Here is a 16128-nt window from a genome sequence, read left to right as displayed (position 1 = left end):
GAGCCATGGCTTGCACTTGAATAATGAATCCCGTACGACATGGCACTCTCGTGAATTTCTTTTCAACATTTTAAAATACAAACACAGGTCAGAAAATTCGTAAGGGCATTTCTGTAACTCTGGTCTTTCCTGGAATCGGAAAATTCACAACCCTATCCACTTCACTTTTGGCCAATTATTTTATTCCATTTTATTTTTGGGTAATAACATATAGGTGTATGTCTAAACTTTTATCATTCTTCAAGTAAGAATATAATTTGTTAAATTGTCACGTTAGCTCAATTTTCCAATGAAATGACAAAAAGATCCTGTACCGTAGAGCATCGAGTCAGATTCATCTAACGGTTATTTAGGTCATTTGTGAGGGTGGGTAGTGAGGGAACTATTTGATATAAATGTAAATGTTGTATCCTTTGTTGAGAATAAATAAAAAAATGGTGGTCGGATTGTTATTATCCATTTATAATTAAAAAACGTAGACCTGCTCTCCTTGTTTTCTCTTGGCCTAACAAACCGGACATTCTCTCTCCAGAAAGTTTGAGACACAAGGAAGGAATTCCTCAGTCCTCACGCATCCATACGCTCTCTCACAGCTGCTCATCTGCTACAGCTTTAAATTTCTTAAAATTTACTTGACTAAATTACCCTCCGCTCTCCGCCAAAACTCCAATTAAGTCCTTTCTCTGTTCTTCTAGATTCTAACAACAGTCAAAGATCCTTGTCTTTCTCATCAAAATTTTTCTAACCTTCTTCCCACGTTTTCCCTCACTTTCTCGCATTCTCTCTGCTATGTGAGTTCTCTCTAAGCACTAAGCTCGAAATATAAAATATTTGAAACGCTATGGATTTAGCTGAAGGAGTCGGAGAAAGCTCGTCGCCGCCGCGTAGCTTTGGAAGCTTCAGCAACTACGATGTGCGAAACGACGTGTTTAATCGGCTGATAGAGGCCGGTAATGAAGAGGCTGTGTGTAATCCTGAGTTTCGAGAACAATTAGATGCTCACTTCAATCGATTCCCTGCTAGGTACTCGCTTGTACATGCATATGTATGTATATATGGATGTATGCATCTTTTGTGATGAGTGAAACGTTTTTGAGTTTGTCACTAAGTTTAGTGTCTCGATTTTGAATGTGAACGAAGAATGATTCAGATTGTGCGGATGGAATCCTCCACTGGTTTGTCTAGTAGATTTCTTTTCTTTTTTCTTTTTCTTTTTTCTGGTAAACGACGTGCCGTTTGACGTTGCCATATGGAGTTCAAAAAAATATGTGTAATGATTTTCGGAGATGTAGTAGTTAGGTACTGTTGGAGAAGTATTTTCGGCTTAGTTTTTATTATATGTATTATATTTTTCGATTTGTGAAAAATAGGAGCACCCTCAATAACATATATTTGCAGATTGGATCTATATGTTTATATGTTTGGTTCATTTGTTTATTTTGTTTTTACATGGTGTTTGGAGGCTTAGCATCTTGAGCAGTATGGGAATCATTAAAATTGGAAGATGAATTCAGGAGTAGGAGACGGTCAAAGACTCAATAATTTATTCTGAAATGAAATTCATCTCCCTTCCCAATTTGGGGATTTACACATATCCTCTAATCTTAAATATATGCTACGGTATTTGGCTATCCCTGAATAAATTTTTACCTTAAGTCTCCGTATATGATAGTGAAAATATAAAAGTAGATATAACTTTCATGAAGAAAGAAACAAATAGGGAAAATTAAATTTTACTTCCACTTTTTTTATAATATCTCATCTCAAATTCCATCACTTTTTGGCTAATTAGATAATTAAATGCACATTTTTTCATTTTGGTATCAGTTATGGGCTTGATGTTAACATGGATAGAGTGGAAGATGTTTTGTTACATCAGAAGCTGCTTGCCGTTGCAAAAGATCCAGAGAAGCGGCCTGCTTACCATATCCGTTTCATCGAGGTAAAACCTTTTCCTTTATCCCAATTTTTGTCGCCATAATATTCATTATGCACTTAAAAGGAGCACTATCTCTTTTAACTTTTACTGTTACGAAAATGTAGACCAAGTGTTACTGGTGAACAATTGGTTTTATTTTTAATTTTCTTTTAGGGAAATGATCATGCAAAAGCACTGCAAATGAAGTACATAAACTGGAGAAATAACATTTGTCATTTCCTATTTTTGTTGCAAATTCTAAAATGTTCATCTCTACACTTTTTTCATTCTGAATACATTTATATTGCCATACCCTGATGCTGATGGTATGCAAAAAAATTTATGAATATGCTTACTTAATATGTGATTTTGGTCATGGTAATGTTAGTTTTGCACTTCCTACAGTCTTCTTTGAGGATCTCATATTTTATGAATATGCTTACTTAATATGTGATTTTCCTTCTCTGTGTTGCTGGTAAGAACCTTTGCACCAGAACAGATGGTAATGATGATCAACTGTTTGTAAATAGTATTTCTACTGCAAGGCCATCTCTCGATGCAGACAACGAAGGAATTGTACCATCTCAAAAGAGGTATTCTTGTAAAGTATTCCTTTTTTTTTTTTTAAAGAGCTGTAAAGGTCTTAGTTATGCACATTTTTATCAGTTTTCTTATGTCAATGAGTGAATTTATGGTTGTCCTGAATCTATTTCCTTTTCCTTAGATAGTGTATTTAACTCAATGATTTCTATAACTAGAGTCAGGGATTCTGCAACTGACTTCGAGCCTTGCTCTAAGCTTGAAGACCTCAATTTGGATAGAAAGAATTCCATTGACATTGGGGAAAGATATGCGGCAGAGAACTCCTCTAGGAGGTATTAAAGACCTTCTTCAGCTTTCCCTTTACTCAGATTAACCTGTGATAATTTAAATAATAGCTATAAACTTTAGCTCACACTCTCCACCCCTCCCCTTCCACCCCACACACAAAATCAAGTTAAAGAAATTCCCTCTTGAAAGTTGGTGTGAGGGGGAATCGATCACTTGACCTCTTGCTTTCACTGGTAGAGACCAGGTTATCCCCTTGGATACATGCACTTTACATTTATATAAAAGATAACCAACATTTTTCTACTGAATTAAGAAATTTCTCATCTATAACCAGTCCAAATTAATATGAAGGGTCAAACTAAGACACTTTCAATGGTGACAATGACAGTGGTTAGTTTTACGAAGGTTTATAAGGGTTCTTTTCTGTTCAGCTCTCACTGCAATAATAGCGTAAGATCAAGTGGAGAGAGCTAGAAAGAGGAATTAGTTTTTGTGATAGTGAATATAGGTGATGTAGATTTATGAGCTTGTGTGCTTGAATTATTTAAATCCGTGCTTGCAACTTTTCACAGGGCAAAAGGCAAGGTGAATAGAGGTGGGAGTAGAGTGTGAGTGTGTGTTTTTGTGTGATAGAGAACGGTGCACTCTGTCTTTTGTACTCTACTTTCCAGTTCTTCTCTAACTGAGTTTTGTCTCCCTGAAGCTCTCTTATGATTTATGGCTCGGTTACAATTTCAGTTCTTGGTTCAGGCTTGATGTGAAAGGTCATCTGGGCAATTTGTCAGGAGGAATACTGGAGAACCCTACATTGGTTGGATTTAGTAGTTAGTACAGCTCTCACACTAACTAGGGCAATTCACCTAATAGCTCATGCTCTTATATCTGGTTTCCCTACAATAGTAATTAGTAAAGTCTTTTGTGAGCAAGAGTAAAGCTTTATTAGTTGAATTATTAGTTGCTTCCCTTTTGAGGTAATGGATTGCCTCAGTGTCAAATCAAAGGATATCTGAATTTGCATTAGTGGAATTACAATACGCATATGGAAATCTTCACCCACCCAAGCAGCATTTGATCCTCCCTTAATATTTATTCTTGATCGATGGACATATTTCAAATGTCTAGACAACCATTAGGCTTTAACAGAGGTGTATTCCTGGAGCACCTTTAAACTTCCTTGAAATTCTGCACATTGCATCTTTTTATTGTTGTTGTAGGGAGAAAATGAGGGATTCACACATCAAGAACTAAGAGTCTATCACAGACGTTATGTGTAATAATTGACTATTGGGAACCGTAATGCAGGCAAGAACTTGTTCCAATTCATGAAGTCGTATTTTCTACAGTTGACAAGCCAAAACTTCTTAGCCAGGTATGTGTTATGTGTGCTTACTTTCATCACCATTTGTCTGGTAGACCTACTGATCGAAGTACTGGGATCAAGACATGAATATCTTCTAACAAGGAGCTGTTTTCTTCAGCTTTCTGCCCTGCTTTCTGATATTGGACTAAATATCCGTGAAGCCCATGTATTCTCTACAACTGATGGCTACTCCTTGGATGTATTTGTGGTGGATGGATGGCCTGTTGAGGTACTTCATTAGTCTATTTGGTATTTGTAGTCAGCTATTGCCTTGTACTTCCAGGATTGCGTCTTTACTATAAAAGCCAAACAGAAATTGCATTTTCGTTTTTACAAGTTATAACTTCTGAGACAAAAAAAAAAAAAACCCTTCATCTTATTTATCATCTTGTCATTTCTTTCCTCAAAAGAACATTTACCTCTCCTGTTGATTGGTTTCTGTCTCTTCGAGTATATTGCACTTCCCCCAACCCTAGTTTTGAGATAATATATTTTCTTCACTTTTAGCAATCTTTTTTATCTATTTTAGTGCCAAAGTTACATTGTATATTTGCTCAAGATTGATTGTTCATCGTGAATTATTCAAGTCATAGCATATGATACAATAATAATGTTTTTGTCTTTTAATGAGATTTGCCTAGTTGAATCTTTTGGGAGGAGTTATGCTTTACTCCAGGATGGTGACCTTATAATATATTAAGGAGCATTGTGATTATATTTCTTTTATGACAGGGATCTGTGCTGAGTCCAAATGTTGCTGACTTTGCAATGTTGTGGTCAGGATACAGATGGTTTGTATGAGGCTATGGAAAAAGCAGTTGCTAGAAGTGAGGTAACCTGTCTTTCATTCTGATCTTCTGCTGTCTATGTTTTTCGTGCGCTTTCTTACATTCACTATAAGTTGGAATCAGAACCAAGTGAGAGCAACACTTTTTGGGAAAAATATTGTGTAAAGTTGCTCAACTTTTATTGACATCATTGTTGATGTGCTCCCTCAGGAGAAGTTTTATATTATTCCTTCTTTTCTATAGAATAAAGATGGCCTACCTACATTTCTGATGTAGGACAATATTTTAGGGAGTCTTTTTTTATTAGTCATATTTGTTATGAAATTTGAGTCTTTATTTTCTTGTTTAGGTGGGATTCTCTTTATACATTTAAGATTACTTAGGCCGTAAGGTTTATGCTATATAAATAGAGTGTGTATATAACATGTTTAATCTACCTTTTGAATAAAATTCTTATTTCCTTTGGGGATTCTTTGAAACCTATTGCGGTTTCTAATTTGTTGAAGTAATTAATGAATACTAATATAACTATTTTGACCATTGTGCATCGGAAATATAGGGGTCATGGTCTGGTTCTACAAATTCTCGTTCAGCTGTAGAGAAGGCAATAGAGTCACAAACAAAATCTGAAGATTGGGAAATAGACAGGAGGTTATTAAAGACAGGAGAAAGAATTGCATCTGGATCTTGTGGAGATCTGTGAGTTGGGTTTATATGGCCTTGCTGCCTTTCATCAACTTTGTTATTTATTTTCTCTTCGTTGATGACCTTTTTCTACGGTGCTCATCGCAAGGTATCGTGGAGTTTACCTTGGTCAAGATGTTGCTGTTAAAGTTCTTCGATCTGAGCATTTGAATGATACTTTGGAAGATGAATTTGTTCAAGAAGTGGCTATTCTAAGGTGAATAGTTTGAAGTAGTTAAAGTTCATGCTATCCCTTGAAATGAATTATTACTTGTATTTGATATAATAATGTCACCGTTGATCCTCTACATAGTCATTCTGGTGCCTCTGGGAGGCACATCTACTAGCTACTAATTTATAATTGTTTGTTAATTTGATCAATTCATGTGTTGGTACTACATACTTTACCATATGCCTTTGTTTGATTTGATGTTACATGTTTAATTGATTAATCTAGTTAAACATATGAATCAACGACGACAAGTGCACTTCATCCAATACCATTCAGTTATTTGTAACTTGGTTTATCATTCTGTGTAATCATTATTCATATTTGATGTTGTGTCCCTGTGTTCATCATCTGGACTTGAGTACCATATGATGACCTTACAAAATTCATGATTTCTGCAGTACGTACATCATATAATACAATTAAGGTATGCCAATTTTATATCCAGAAAATCTACAGCACTTTGTGAATGATTAATCCATTAGAAATTTATTTACAGACTTCAATTTATTGAGTTATTGGGTATTCTTGCCTTTTCTTTGAATAAAAGATTAGAAGATCTACTTTTGATTATTGCTTGAAATCACTATGTTGTTTTCTCATATTCAACTTGGAAAATAAGGAAACACTGTCATCTAAATGCTTGGAACTTGCAGAAACTAGAAGAAATTTATCGTGCATTGGGTTATTTTCAAAATCTTTTATATTAAAAAAAAAAAGAAGAGGGGGGGGGGGGGGGGGGGGGGGAGCAATTTATCTTTTAGTCTTATTATATCTCTAGAACTTTTGGTTATGCTAGAATGATTTTTCAGATTGTTTAGATCTCGCATCACTTTCATGTTCTACATGCAGGGAGGTTCAACATAGAAACGTTGTTCGTTTTATAGGTGCGAGTACGAAGTCCCCGCATTTATGCATAGTAACAGGTATAAATTCGTACTGGATCTAAGTTTTACTTCCTGCAGTGCAATCACAACTAAAAGAAACCACAACCAAAATTTTCTGTTATATAGCAATTATGAATCTTAACTAAAATAGTAAATATGAAAAGACTCCAAAATGACTGATTCCCTTTTTTGTTCTACATCACGAGGTTTGGTAATTTTTCTTTTAATTATGTTCTATTTGTTATAGGAAAAGAATTTTTGAGAGAATGAATAACCTGTCCCTTAAAACCCGAAGGGTTTCTAAAGTACCTTGCGGAAAAGTTTAGCTCAGCTAAAAACTTTATGTAATCAAAAGGCTGCGGACCCAAAATTTACATTGATTTTAGGTTACTCTGCTAACACTTGTAATCGCGCTTCCTTTATACATAGCATATTTTAGCATCTGAGACATGACTTTTTGTTTTCTTCACAGTAAAGGCGATCCATGTGTAACTGGATTTTGGCTTTAGCTGTCGGAAGTTTTTTAATTTTAATCATATCTGCTCGTATATGTGCCCGTCTCCTATTTGATATTCTTTTGTTCAGTAAACTGCACCTCTGATTGCCGTCTCCCCTTGCAGAGTATATGCCTGGAGGAAGTCTGTATGATTACTTGCATAAGAATCATAATGTCTTGAAGTTGTCTCAGTTGCTGAGGTTTGCAATTGATATTTGCAAAGGAATGGAGTATTTGCATCAAAGGAACATAATTCATAGGGATCTTAAAACAGCAAATTTGCTAATGGACACTCACAATGTAAGCTTGAACATCAGTTGTACTCATTTTTGTTCTCCAGTTATATGACTGTTTTAGGCGTCTAGAGACGTGACAGAAATTAGCTTGATCCAGAACCACAGTGTCCCCTTCAAAAAGTTTTTCCCCCTTCTAAGTGATAACCAATTGAGGTTACCTAGAGTGATGGTTCTCTGTCTGTTTCTATTTATTTCCAATTCCCTACCAAGAAGAGGATTTCTAGTTGTTATATCGTAAATACTTCAATCAGAATGTTATAGGTGAGAACTCAACAATCACGAACCAAAATGAAAAATTAAATAAGAAAAAAGCCAGATATTTTATGAAATTGGCTCACTTTTTCTTTGTATATGTTATTCTCCTTTCTTTTGGGTCTGGGTTCAATTTTAAAGCAGCTGACATGAGGAAATTAAAATGACTGCTAACGATAATTGTTTTTAATCATTCAATTCAAAGCTATAATAGGTTTGCAGTGTATCCTAGTGATTACGAATTATATATGTTTTCTCAAGGTTGTTAAGGTGGCAGATTTTGGTGTTGCCCGGTTCCAAAACAAAGGGGGAGTAATGACAGCCGAGACCGGAACATATAGGTGGATGGCACCAGAGGTCTGTAATTATTTTTCAGTTTCCGTTTACTTTCTTCTTGTCTTCTTGTATTGCGTTGCTTATATTTAAGTATTTTTATTCACTTTGCCTATCGATATCTTATGAGATTGTTTTATCTGATACTAGGTTATAAACCACCAGCCGTATGACCAGAAAGCAGATGTCTTCAGTTTCGCTATCGTACTATGGGAGCTAGTGACAGCCAAGGTATGTCCTATTTTTACCCCTATACTTGCTTTTATATATTCATGTACAGTTCAGCCCAGACTCAGTCATTGATTTGGTATGTTAGGTTCCATATGATTCCATGACTCCTTTACAAGCTGCCCTGGGAGTTAGACAGGTGTGCACCTCTCTCTGTCAACCAATATACTGATTTTGTTCCAAACTTTGGCTCACTTTCAAATGCAGGATCAGCTGTTTAATTATTGAATTAAATACACTTATAAATTCACATGAGAAAATAGTAATTCTATTCTTTCTTATTTTGTGAGTGAGATTTAATTGAATAGGTTGTTTTTTAATGGAGTAGTGCTCTCTGAGAGGTTAGAATGCCCCAAGATGTTCGTCATGTTCAGTCAAATTGTCATGCGACTGAATTTATGAAATTGAATAATGCCTGACCATGTAATTAAGGAGAAGAGCATGGAGGAAAGATGACTGCTCAAGAAATGTGTGGAAGGGAGTTGGTGCATGAGCAAAAGAAATTTGAGCTCTAACACTTGTTCTTTTCTCTTGGAATCTTGGTGTACTCCAGAATGCTTAGGCTGCCTTGTGAAAAAAATCCCCGTGTTCATGTCTAATTGTTACATTACACACTCTCCTTTCCAGGGACTACGCCCTGATCTTCCTGAGAATGCACACCCAAAACTTATAGACTTGATGCAGAGATGTTGGGATGCAGTTCCTGACAATCGACCATCATTCTCTGAGATAAAACTTGAACTCGAAGTACTTCTCCAAGAAGTTCAGGTAGAAATCTCGAACAACTCTTTTAAATTATTATACTACTACCAGCTCCCCTTAGCTGAAAGCTAATCAAACTGCGTGTATGTTAGGAACCTTCAGGAGCTGTAAATGGCAACTGAACAACACAGACAATATCCTAAGCAACTTGTTAAAGGAACTCTTCTTGTTTTTTGTTGTCGGTTCAAATTGTTATAGAGGTGTACAACTGAGGGAAAAAGAAATTCACAAAGGACATCCAGTCCCATACAACATATAATGAAATAGACGGCGAGTTCGATGACTTGTATTTTCACTTGTAATTTTCTGTGTCTTGAGCGCTTCTCAGGTTGTAAAAATTGTATTTTTTTTTTTTGAGTAATTGGGTGCGGAAGTTTTGAATCTGTATTACATCGGTGTTACACATGCCTTGTCATCTGTTCCTGTTGGTCTTTTTCTGTGCTAATTAATTTTTCTCACTTGTTACAAGTCGAACACTTTCCATCCATTTAAAAAAAAAAAAGGAAAATTAGTTGATTGAATAACATTTTGTCAAGCTTCATAATCAGAATCTGCATAATAATAATAATAATAATAATGCCATATGATATATATATATGCATCGCATTGATGATGTCTGGAGGGAACAATTGAACAGAAGAGTACAGACGATAGAAGGTCTAACTTTCAAGTGCTGCAGGATGCAGAGTCGCTATTAACCAGTAAAATAAACAACTGTCGATTGAAAGTGGCTATCCTCTTTTCAAGTATTAAAAATATTTGATCCCATCCAGTTAAACATGCTTTGGCTAATTGAACTAATCGAAGAATGGGATCTTCACATCTCACCAACATAATTTAAACAATTTAATCGCCATGTGAATGAACTAATTGACTGCTTAATTAGAGAATCATATCGATCTCGAAAGCGCAAATATCTACTTGCTCAAATAAACAATTAAAGGGCAAGTAACAGAGTTGACTCTAGCCTTGCCTCATATGAAGCCTCTAAATTGTTTGCACACTAATTTGAACACAATCTCCTAATTAAAATTAAAAAAAAAAGTAAAAAATATTTTGTTCTTAAGAGTATTTTTGGCATTTTGTACTAACTACTAGAATTGCGGAATTGCGTCACGTCGCTTTGATCTTATCGCATAGACGAAAGGGTGCTGTCCTAATTTTTTTTTAATATATTTTTCTATAGAATTATAATGAGAAAGTAACAAATACAATTAATTAGTATGCAAAAGAGGCGAAAAGAAAAAAAAAAAGGTTGCAATCTATGACCACATTAAAATTTATTGGATTGAATCAGTAGTTCATACATAACGCGGTTTCTTTCCAAGTTGTATGTTAAAAAAATATGAAGGTAGGTTCACATTAATATGAAATAAATAAATGATTACAATCCAAAAAAGTCAACTAATTTGAAACAAGTCACGGTATCCGAGCAATAATTAAAGATGGGAATATTTAACAGATAAAAGAAAGATAATATCATTTTATTTTCTTAATTTTGTTTGAAAAAATCATGTACAATAAACAAAAAGCCTGAGATCGTTTTAAAATGTATCTTGGCAATAACACGTCTAAGTCCAATTTATTAACTGAACTCGAAAGAAGAAGAAAAAGAAATCAGACACGTCAACATTCGATTATTGAGCTCAATAAATTTTGAGACTGACATTCAAAAGATGTATTCTTGTCAATGATATATTTATATTAGTTTTTCTTTCACACAGATGCCTTTTTTCTTTTTTTTTTCATGCGAATATGTTATTAAGATATATAATTTTATAAAATCAGTACAGACACGTTATTAAAGTATATGTTTTAATAGCATATTCACATAAAAAATAAAAGCGTATGCACCTGAGAAGTTATATATTTTCGATCTTATTAGCTTCAGAAATTTTTTAAAAAAAATTCATTATGAGTTTGAAATTGACGTAATGTTAGTTCTCTCAATAACTATTCGTTATTAATCAGTATGTTGGTTTCCCACACTACCGAAAAGAAATAAAAACCAAGTCATTTTAATAATGAAGGGCATAGAACGATCGAGCTGTAGATGGATTATTAAGTCAGAGTATTATATATATAATTAGCCGACATTGACCTCTGATGAAGACGATCAAATGAAAACAAATGAATAGTTGCCACCTAATTCTCTTTAAGATAATATAACATAATAAATAAAAGATTCTTATGACGATGTTGATAAATGGTAGCTAAGAAAATCTTACTCATTGATACTGATTACAGATTAAATTAGGACTTATATGCACGTCTCAAGTCACCTAATTAAATGGAGGTTCGAACGTTACATATTAGTTAGAATTAGGAATTATCTGATGTTATTTTTTATGAAAATGATTAGAAATAAAATTCACTTTTTGTAACTCGTTGATTTGATATGAAACAATTTTTCACGAGTCCACGAACATATCCGAAGTTGGCATTATAACGCATCATCTTGACCAACAAATCAAATTCAATTTTGCACAGCTAATTGTTTAAACATGTTGTGACAAAATTATCTGATGTTCAATTTAATTATAATTCTGATCAGCTACAGACAAGCAGCATGAAAATGGCTTTCTGGCATATGGTCGCTTATATACCTGCCCTAATAAACCCTACGTATTAAAGCGAATGGAGCAATTTGCTTTATCAACTCCTCAATTATGTAACGCGTATGCCAACGAACCAATAAATAAATTAACTAACAACAATACACGCATAAAAGAGAAAAAAAGAAAAATTAAAGACACAGACTTTTTCATAGTTTCTCAATCAATAGAAGGTTTTTTGTGCTTCAAGAGCATTGCTCCATATTTATTTATTGCTTGTCACTTATATATACGTATTATTATGATTAATTGAAGCATACACGTAAATAATAAAAAATAAATAAGTAAATAATACTATAAGAGTACCAAAGATCTTTTTCCCGCTAAGACACTTTTTCCTCCATAAGACATATATAGCTTAAAATGCTTAAGTTCGAGGAGTTGGAGTTGGAGAGAGGCTGGTGAATTCAAATTGTCCATATATATTTGGACAAATAATTATTGGTCCCTTGAGCTATATAATACAAAAGGCATATCAATTTTTCCTATTAATGCGGGGTCAGAGAGTTTGAGAATTTCATATCGGCTCTAATTATATAAAGCAAATTATCTATTAATTTTTTTTCATAATTTTCCTTTTTATATCTTCCCCAACAAAAAAGTAAATAACACAAAATAAAATTGGCGAGTTGGTAAAGAGAAATTAACAAATCAATTTTTCCATAAACAATTTAGAGTATTGGAAGCAACCATTATTAAGAGGTGATCAGATAAGCTTAAATAATGCCTAATGTCGACTTAAATTATTTTTCTTGTTATATATATATATATATATATAAAACAATGAATCTTTCAAAGTATGGTAGCTAAGAAGAGAAGATAATCTTTTCAAAGTATGCTAGCTAAGAAGAGAAGATAATTCTTAATTAGAGGTATATAATCTTGTTAACCTCCTCCAACAAAATGCTTTAATCATGTTTTCTAACTTTTATCCTCTTTATAATGGATTCGGATTCTCTCCTAGGCATTTTCTCTCTTAATTCTCCTAATCTTTTAAAGATTCATTGACATGTGTAATTAATGAACTTAAATGGATGAGATTAAATCTTACATTGCAATCTTATTTTAAAACTCATGGTAATTCAAAAGTTTTTCCTCTACTTATTGCAAATTTCTCCCCCTTCACGAAATTTAAAAATTTTAGTTATAGCGATTTTAAAGAATTCAAAGCAGCAGCTGTAAAATTAAAGAAACAACAAAACAGCAACTTGCCTAGGGCTATGATCCTTTCTTTCTTAGTTTCTTGGATCACTGGGCACTGGGGCTTCTGGCTGTCTTGTGTGCATCTTTTCAGTGACAAAGAAGGACATCTCTAAATTGGATTAAAGCTGCTGCCAGAGCAAAGAAGTTCTGAAAAAAAAATAATAATAATAATTTCCCCATTTCTCATCATACAAGGATGGAAGATTTTTCTTATGGTGAACGACCGTCCACATGTTGTGTTTGCTTGACTTCTTTGGTTTTCCCTCGTAGTGTAGGAGCTTATTCTCCTATTCACCGCTGCACTGTTGATGGAGTTGCAGCTCATCTTTTTTGTTATGAGTTTACAGCAAAGGATTGCAAGTGTGCCGCTCAAGCTTGCTTTAGTCATCATCTAACAATTAAAATTCCAATTTTGTAAAGGGAGAGAATCGCAGTAATTTAAAAAAAAAAAAAAGATTATAATGTAAAATTTAATCTGAACTATTTAATATTATTAATTACAAATGTCAATGAATCCTTTAAAATTTAGGAGGATTAAGAGAGAAACTCCTTAGGAGATGATCCAAATCCGTTTATAATATAATAAGAACGATTAAAATATTTCGCGTTTGTCGGAGAAACGAGAGCATTTCATTCAAATCAGAGATGGTGAGTCACCCCCCACTTTCCTTGCTTATATTTTAATTTTCAAAAGTCATGACAATAATTTTCAACTTTTGATTATACATCAATTATTACAATAATTAGTTTTTATTTACGTCCAACACTTCACATGCATGGGCCCTAACCTAACCTAACATTTGTTTGATTAAGATTCCACAGTCTAATATAATCAACTGGGGATTCCACCAAATCCGATCTTCGTTTTTTTTTTAATCTTTACTTTCATTTATCTTCATCCTGTTTCTTTCTAAATGATTCCCAAATGTCCAAACCATGCAAGCGCTTTTTGTAAAATGTAAACAGTAAAAACGGCTCCTATCACTCCCGCTAGTAGTAAAAAAAGTTAAAACTTGGTTTACCTACAGCAACTCAGCACCCACTCAGCATTGCTCTGTAATTTTTGCACATGCATGCACTGAAATGGGCCACGTATTAACACATACATGCATGCATCATCATACACAAATTAAACACGAATAAATAAATAAAAATTAAGGAGGACTGCCCTTTTTTTTTATGAAAACAAAACTCAAAATATGTCAATATTTTCTGATTTAAGGGTGGTTTAATTAAAAAAAAAAAAAACTTGATTTTTGATTCTGAATTTATCTACTATTGTACTATATATGGAAAAAGTAATAATTCTTCCTTGTGAACGTCCATTAATAAATTAATTTTGAATTGACCCTATAAAACCGTTAATCTAGCTAGCACTATATATAAGAGCTAAACATTCCTCTATAAAGGTCAAAATTTCACATCGGGAAAAGACTGATCATGGAGAACATTTGGAATATTATAATGTTTTAAGGCATTAATTTGTTTTGATTTAAAAAAAAAAATCTAATTAAGGTATCTGAAGGTGCTGGTTAAACCACTTGGCCTATAGATAGCTGAGATTATGATCACTTCACTTAGTTTTCTCTTTCAGCTAGGTATGTGTCAATGTTAATTCGTTATCTGAAAGTTGAAGAAACAAGAGAAATAAGAAGACAAATCCGACACTCTTTTGAAATAACTAATAGAATCCAACGTCAAAGTCTTACTACTTAATTTAATCGTCAAATTATCTTAAATTCTTAATGGCTATGCAGCTTTGTTTGAATAAACCCCTTTTGTATGGCTCCAGTACGTGGACGGAACCATGATTTTATGGGTCAGCAGGAGTTATAATCCAAGGGTGCGATTGGCATTAAGCTTAGTTAGCTGTAATTTAAAAGTTATATCACTAAAGTGTTTGGTAAATACTAATAATTGTAGCTTAAAATTTATGTTAATATGATTTTTTATTTATATAATGAAAATTTTATTATATCTTTAATAATATTGTCAAAATTATTATTTAAAATTTATATTTACTACATATTATTAACTTTTATTTTATAATTATAATTTTTTTTTCACAACAGCTGTAATTTAAAATCAATAGCACCCCAATCTCAAATAAAACTTAATTACTTAAAGAATAATAAATTTAAGTGGGCTGAAATAAAAATTATTTAATTTGAGGGGACAATCAGTAATTTTACATAAAATTGATCAAAGTTCAATTTTTTGGCCAGGGCCCAGAGGGTAGCCCCGCCTCAACATTATTTGGCCATGTGTACTTACTTAACAATTAACATAGGAGTATAAGAAATTTGCACATATAAAATATCGCTTCAGAGTTCGGAATACTGCATTTTAATTGAGAGGGCAGGGTAATTGTCTTAATTAATTTTTATCAATTGAGGAGAATGAAAATAATTAATTATTTTTTTGAATTAGTTCATTTTTAATTAATTAGTCAATGTTTTACGTGATAACCAAGTTGTAAGTGATTTTTGAGACTGTAACATTTTGAAATTAGGGTATCTTATACAATCTTCTCAATAAAATTGTTACAAGTTTTATATAGGTTATGAAAAATTCGGTTATGCCACGGCTAAAAGTAGGGCACTAATGATATGATAAATATAAATTTTATAAATTACATGTACGACTAGTAAATTAATATAAGACCATTAATTATTAAAAAAATTAAAATAGTTTCTACAGAATTTTAGTAAAAAAAATATTTTATTTATTTAGTTTAATTAAATAAAAAATTCACTCATCAATTGAAAACAAAAAAGAATTATACTGAAAACAAGTGGAATAAGTTTTATTGAATTTTTTAATCATAAATCCTATATTCATTTTAGGACATTTATAAACCATTTTTTAAATTTTCTATAATAGTATTTGTCTACTGCAAAAGTTAATTAAGTGAAATTATTTATCTTGATGTGGATAGATCCAAAACAAAACAAAAAAAAAGATATTCTTATATTAATAGTTGCATATATAAAACTTTTCTCCTTACTTGTATTTGAGATTACTTTTAAAGAGGTTTAGAAAAATGCAAAACCACCTATCCTTATTAAAACATTACATATATTATACAAACTCAAAACTATCATTATTCGATTTAAATAATAAATCAATAAATATATAAAGTAGTCAATATTATAACTCAATTGATATGAAGATTTATTTAATATTATCAATAATGACTCAAACTTATAATAATACTCAAGTGTGCATTAGCACGAAATTCTGTAG

At 32.8% G+C, this 16128-nt stretch overlaps 1 protein-coding gene across 5 annotated transcripts; it reads left to right on the top strand.

Annotated features, from left to right (window-relative positions):
• Window positions 1-493: 493 nt before the first annotated feature.
• On the top strand, window positions 494-9451 carry LOC18043185 (serine/threonine-protein kinase STY46). Of its 5 annotated transcripts, none has more exons than XM_024184966.1 (16): window positions 494-1023; window positions 1828-1942; window positions 2399-2511; window positions 2677-2793; window positions 4052-4118; window positions 4228-4338; window positions 4891-4941; window positions 5457-5596; window positions 5691-5798; window positions 6663-6736; window positions 7318-7493; window positions 8003-8098; window positions 8225-8305; window positions 8391-8441; window positions 8930-9070; window positions 9167-9451. In XM_024184966.1, exons 1-16 carry the CDS (start codon window positions 842-844, stop codon window positions 9173-9175), a joined length of 1632 nt encoding a protein of 543 aa, XP_024040734.1. In that variant the 5' UTR covers window positions 494-841; the 3' UTR covers window positions 9176-9451. The 5 variants fall into 5 exon arrangements, with proteins under 5 accessions (XP_024040734.1, XP_006434434.1, XP_024040736.1 ...); XM_006434371.2 differs by having other exon boundaries at window positions 9157-9451; XM_024184968.1 differs by lacking the exon at window positions 2677-2793 and having other exon boundaries at window positions 9157-9451.
• Window positions 9452-16128: the final 6677 nt, after the last annotated feature.

Source organism: Citrus clementina, unplaced genomic scaffold (genome assembly GCF_000493195.1).
Source record: "Citrus clementina cultivar Clemenules unplaced genomic scaffold, Citrus_clementina_v1.0 scaffold_5, whole genome shotgun sequence".
NCBI lineage: Eukaryota > Viridiplantae > Streptophyta > Magnoliopsida > Sapindales > Rutaceae > Citrus > Citrus x clementina.
The sequence above is the reverse complement of the archived record's forward strand: the minus strand, read 5'-3'. Positions and strand labels throughout refer to the sequence as shown.

What these genes read in the sequence shown, in the direction of transcription:
- LOC18043185 (XM_006434371.2), top strand. Translation starts at nt 842, where the DNA reads ATGGATTTAGCTGAAGGAGTCGGAGAAAGCTCGTCGCCGCCGCGTAGC. An exon ending in TGGATGGATGGCCTGTTGAG is followed by an intron (nt 4,339 to 4,890) that starts GTACTTCATTAG and finishes TGTTGTGGTCAG; the next exon opens with GATACAGATGGTTTGTATGA. An exon ending in CAAGAAGTGGCTATTCTAAG is followed by an intron (nt 5,799 to 6,662) that starts GTGAATAGTTTG and finishes TTCTACATGCAG; the next exon opens with GGAGGTTCAACATAGAAACG.